Genomic DNA, 6,093 nt, shown 5'->3' with positions numbered 1-6,093 from the left:
TGAGGATGCATCTCCCACCAATATGAGAGTAGGAATCATCAGCATCTTAGCAAATAGAGTCGCTTCCCTCACTTCAGCAAGTTCAACACTGACTAGACCTTCCAATCTTTTTAGAGCAGATCACGAAAAATATCAATAAACTATACACTAGTACTTGTTCAGTTCATTAAATTAGTTTGTTAGCCAAAAATGTTACTGAACTAATCAAATTGCATGTTTTGTAGCATTCAGCGTAATTTCACCATGAAGACAATCGGAATGGACATCACGGGATCTGTAGGCATAGGGTTTGAAGGACAAAATGATCTAAAAACTTTGAGTAATCTAAAGAAGCCACAATGGTAGTGCCACAATAGCTAAACTTCTTGGCTATTCACTCTTCTTCTCCTAAAATTTATCTACAACTGCTGGATCCTCAAGCTTTCCACTCCACCTCTACTGCTCTGCTTACTCCACCTCTACTGCTCTGCTTAATGCCCCAATTATCACCACCACTATTATAAACACTATGTTTTACCTTCTCCCTCCCACCTATCTTCACCGCTCCGTTCCTTTCACTCGGTACCTCCTATTATGCCAGTAACCCATGAACTTCTCGCCCCCTCCATTAGAAGATTCTCCTCCCCCTTCCTCTCTATTTGGGATAAAGCCTACATCTCTAGTTGTTTTAGCCTCTTCTTCTCCATCGTAAGAGTCACATCACTTACTTTATAGTTTTTCATGTCCTCCAAAAATGCAAGACTTATAATTTTCTAAGTAGATCTAGAAATCAAATGAAAGATGTGATTGATGAATTTTCTTCCTCTCTTCTCCCAAAATTTTCTACAGTGAGTTCTTTTTTTATACTTTTTTTCTTTCTATCTCCTTTCTCATATGATTTAATGAATGAATTCCAACTTTGAATGGCTTAGCTCTACATATGTAAGCCTGATACAAGGCAAGATTGGTTGATATTATAAAGACAAGAATGTAAGACACAGGAGGGACACCAAAAGCTTTGAGAGAAGAACTTCTTGACTTAGTCGGTGGTGTTGTGAATCAAGATGGTGAGTAGAAAGACGGAAAAATTTTTGGTTTCTAGGTATTAAATTTGCATTGATGATGTGGCAAATTTTGGGTCACTTGGTCTACAGGTGGAGCTGTAAATTGGGTCTATTCAAGTATTTACATAGACAAAAGTTAGCCAAAAAGATGAACCAACGATTATATCCCTCCAAAATCAAGCCTACAAGTGGAGATAAAAGAATTCCGTTTGTCTTAACGATTTAATTACACGGAATGCTACAAAGCATGTATTTTGGTTAGTTTACTGACATTTTTAGCTAACACATTAAATTAGTGACTTGAACAAGTACAAGTGTATTGTTTGGTGATATATTACACGATTTGCTCTTCAACGATAAACTGACCATCATAACTACGGATGACCACACCAATACCAAAACCTTGCTTAATAGTAGAAATGGAAGTGTCAAAATTGACCTTATAGTGGGGAGCAGGACGCATTGACCAGGGTAGGGATGAACTTTGAGAAAGGGCTAACAAAGAGCAAGCGTTTGCTTCTTTGAAAGCTGCCTGGTGCTGGAGAGCAAAACTAACAATGGTCAAAGGTTCTCGAACTTGACCATTAAACATTTCATCATTTCTGTTACTCCATATTTCATAATAGAGTACCAAAAAGTTCGCTATCCTTTGATGGCAAAGATCTAAGAATTTCCGTCACCCAAATGTCAGGTCCAGATTGGAGACATGCATTAATTTGCCTATCCAGAAAAGTACGAGCCCAATATTTGCACCGAGATAGGGCAGTCAAATAGAAGATGAGATAGATCTCCGCGTGGATTTTTGCAAAGAGCACATTTGTAATCAGCAGAAATCTTCTATTATGGAGGATTTCAGGCGTAGGCAAGGAATTATGACATATACGCCATGGAAGATGCTTGGTCTTGTTGGGAATTTTAAGAGACCAGATTTTCTTCCAAATATTATCTCTTCCCGAACTTGAGTTTGGTAGTTCTATTATTCAGATGTTTCTTAGTATATAACAGATGATTAGCCTTCTAATATTTGTGCAGTATATAATAAATCTTTTATACTTTGAATATTGAAAAAATTTAACAGCTAATCTTTAAACTTATATGACGAATGTTTACCTAATTGTAATCACGAAACATAATTGCAAAATACACAAGTTATTTATAAGTACATAAGTTATTTCGTAGAATTAAGGATGGCAAAATTTTAAAGTTGAGAATAGAAAATTGCAACTGAGCTGTTAAGTTCCGAGGGTTTACCGAATTTAATCAATAAATTCACTCTAAGTTTAAACTCTTCATCCCAATTGAATGAATCAAAAACACAACGATACTAAAGATGCCAAAAATATGTTAAAGTTCACTATTTTTTGCTAGCAATTAATATCTAATCTAAGACAATAAATTTACAGGCAATCATTTATAATATCAAATTTGTATCACTATCAATATTGAAAATATGATTAGTTAATTAGTGATACTATCAATATACATATGTGTGTGCAGAAACATATAAAAAGACAGAATGATCTTTTATTCAACTTAGTAATTTGTCAAAACAAACACGTTATTAAAAGTTTCAAAAAGGGGGAAAAAAGGAGATACAGAACGTGCAATGCATGTAATCCCAGACTAGTTATATATACTTAAATACAGGAGTGGGCAAAATAGAAAAACATACTTCACTAACTGATACTGCCTGCATTCATAGGGCCAATCCCTTGAAGACATCAACATGCACCACTGCCATCCTCAAATAGACATGAAATCCACAAGCATTGCCCTTATATGGTCTTCAATGGCATGTGGCTGAGTGAATCCATCTATTCGGTGCTTGTAAACGGTTTCACTTACTCTTGTGATGTTGAGAAGCATTTTGAGAACATCCCTTGGAATGGGAGTAGGCCTCAAGCATTCCTCGTTCATAACCTTCCAAGTATCCTCCCACATCTCTCGAAACTTCCTGGCTGCCTCTTCCTCCGATACATTATAGTCCTTCATGTAGCATTCAAGCGCTGTGCCACTGCCCCTTTCTTTGTCGAACTTCAAATTCGAGGAGTTCAAACAGAAAACATGAAAACTCTAATAAAATGCAGCGAAAAAGTTTTGTTTAATGCCGAATTACTCACATAAAGTATGAAAGGGTATTAATCATTGGTAAAGCAGTAACTCGCCAAGTGAACTAAATTGTATTTCATTTTGTTCATGAGAAGCATCCCAGACTGAATGCATATGCATAGTCTATGCAGCGTTTGCACAGAAAATGAACAAGATCTAAAAACAAGTTTAATCTATGTGCATGTTCTGTGGTGTCGCAGTGGTGGCGTAAGACTTGGAATGAGGAGTTGCAGTGTTGGTGTAAGAATTGTAGGACTCAATCATTTGCTTAAAAATTCAAGAGGCTGGCTTTCTCTATGACTGTCTACTTTCCATGGGTGTAATGGCTACTCTGGTCTATGCAATGCAGATGGCAGTTACATCTTGGAACAAGATTGCTCGCATCAGAGAGAATTGGGAGTTGGTTCTTGAGTGGGAATTGGATCAAAGTTGATTGTTATTGTTCTTTTTGTCCATTCTTTCAAATTTTGACTGTAGAGTGTATAGAAATAGTGTAGTCTAATGTAGATTGAGGATGGCTTCCTCTTCTGCAAAGCTCTCTTGGTAGATCTATCAATGAAAAAAGGATTTATTTTGCTCAAAAAAAAATGTGCATATTATGTTGGAAGTTTTGAACAAAACTAACAAGGCACGTAACATGACTATAACTTAATCCTATTTGGAAATTCTGTGAGTTATCTTAATCTAATTTTGATAACCAATTAACTGCTACAACAAATTCTGACCTTGTGACCTCCAAAATCATTCATCAATCGCATATGTGTTGAGTAAGCAGCCATAAGTTTTCGATTAGTTGACAGCCAGTTGATAACATCCTCTAAGGCACAATCCATGTACAAGAGAGCTGCTGATGATACAAGAATAGCTCCGATTGTGATCGCACCATTGCTCAGGTAATCAGCAAAAGAAGGCAATTTGTTTGTGAAGAACCACCTAGACTGAGTGAAGCTTGTCCTCATGTAATTTTTCCACTAATGAGGGCAAATGAACGCAGGGAAATATTGATTAGTACTCCATGTATTGGGGGCCACGACAATTTGAAAATTAACAGGCAAATTAAGGTGTATGTTAACACAGTCCTTAAAATTAGCAACATGGTACCGTACATCGTCTATATACTTGTCGAATGCATAGGTTCTTTGCCTTTTAGCTAAATCTTCCCCGAGTTTCTTATTAAATTTCAGAAGTGTGGTGTAGGAAGTTCTGATGTAGTCCGAGAGTTGATCGACTCCACTGCTATCCCAGATTCCACTGCTATTCCACCTGCACGCAAAGCAAAATTTCCTATATCAATGCACCTTACTGCCAAGAAGCAACGTCAAGCTAGAGAAGATTGTTTGGATAATCACCCTTTTATTATTTACTAGCTCATAGTAAGACAGCTTTTTAGTGCATTACTCAATTATTTTGGCTGGTATATGTAGTTTTTTCGAAGATGATATTCTTGGCAGCATGCTTGCCTCACTTGTGTGAGATGACTAACATAAAAGCCTACCTTTCCACGGAGCTTGTAAGAATTTGAAGTTCATCAAGAGTGCCATAAGCATCATAGATGTCATCGATCATTGTAAGAACGGCTCCTGCTTTCGCTGTAGTCATTCGAGCAAGAGAGTACTGAGGTTCATACAAGGCTCCAACAGCCCAGAAGTAGCATTCCACAAATCTGCTCCTTGCATATGGAAATTTCGATACACTCTCCAATTCCTTTCCCCACCTATACATTGTTACCATTTGTTAAAAAAAAAAAAGGTTGCACAATCATTCGTGAAGCATAGTCATATATGAAGGAATTTCATGTAATACTTCGGATAAAATTGCAAACGAGTGGCAGTTACATTGGCTAACTTTTAGTATAAAATTCTAATAATTTGTAGGGCACCGTTCAACATAGAAAGGGAGTAGTAATATAAGATTTTTATATTAACAACCTGGACTATGAAAGAAAATTTTTGTTTTTGGCAATTTAAAATGTTATGGATATCATAGAATCCTACTAAGCTCCAAGCGAACCTAAAGCTGCATGTAAGTATAGTACTGTAAAATATAAATCTCTGCAGTTTAGTGTTGATAAACAAATCTTAGATCTGCCCATTGGAGAGCTAGTGTCTCGGTGCACCTTGTTATCTCACAAAGGTCTTCTTTATATGACATCTGCAACAAGTGGTAATCCAACTTGGCTAGCCTCAGCAATACTTTATTGTGAGATTCATCTTCCTCATAGATGGAGATGTAACGCCAGGCCTCGTATCTAGGGATGCCCTTATGCAACGGCTGCTCAAGGGCATATTTCACTTGTTTTGCAGGAGTAGAATCCAAATGGGGTCCTCCAGACGTCAGATGAGTGGTTGTGAAAGCAAGAGCTTCTTCTAAAATTTCGTCTCCATGTGTTCTAACATGACTAGCTTCATATAGACTCAACAAACCCCTTGTGTCATAGCATAAGGATTCCTTGAACTTACCCTCAGCATCAATGAATTGGTCAAAGATGCCTGTTTGGAAATTATTTGGAAATATGTTAGAAAAATTAGGTGTTAAGGTTTACTAATAGGTGAGTCCACACTAAAAATTAGCAAATCTAATATGAAAGTTGCGTACCACAAGAGACATTGAAACCATGCTGTCTAAAATGTCGGAATTGAAGCGCTGCGCTAGATAAATCATAAGCTGAATACTCCCCAAAGTTGGTATACACATTAAAGAATTCTTGTAGTTGGTTTTCAATCTCGATATCAAAGTGATGCGAGACACCAAGTCGTTCTATTTTGTCTATAAAGTCGAATCTCTCCATCATGGTCTTTCCGGTTGCCAAAAGCATGCTATTCACTTCTGCCTTCAACATTTCAATCTCTCTTTCATACATTTCATGTTCCTGAAAGCATCAGAAAAATATTTCTTTAGTCATATTGTCAAATTGATCGCTTTGATATTGCTGGGAAATGGA

At 36.9% G+C, this 6,093-nt stretch overlaps 1 protein-coding gene across 1 annotated transcript; it reads right to left on the bottom strand.

Annotated features, from left to right (window-relative positions):
- Positions 1 to 2,565: 2,565 nt before the first annotated feature.
- On the bottom strand, positions 2,566 to 5,768 carry LOC140012779 (vetispiradiene synthase 1-like). Its single transcript, XM_072061082.1, has 6 exons — positions 5,744 to 5,768; positions 5,269 to 5,641; positions 4,648 to 4,866; positions 4,259 to 4,415; positions 3,878 to 4,123; positions 2,566 to 3,077 (listed from the first exon to the last, which is right to left on the bottom strand). The coding sequence occupies exons 1-6, from the start codon at positions 5,766 to 5,768 to the stop codon at positions 2,787 to 2,789; spliced, it is 1,311 nt and encodes a 436-aa protein (XP_071917183.1). The 3' UTR covers positions 2,566 to 2,786.
- Positions 5,769 to 6,093: the final 325 nt, after the last annotated feature.

Source organism: Coffea arabica, chromosome 8e, assembly GCF_036785885.1.
Source record: "Coffea arabica cultivar ET-39 chromosome 8e, Coffea Arabica ET-39 HiFi, whole genome shotgun sequence".
NCBI lineage: Eukaryota > Viridiplantae > Streptophyta > Magnoliopsida > Gentianales > Rubiaceae > Coffea > Coffea arabica.
Note: the sequence above shows the minus strand (reverse complement) of the source record. Positions and strands in the feature narration are given on the sequence as shown.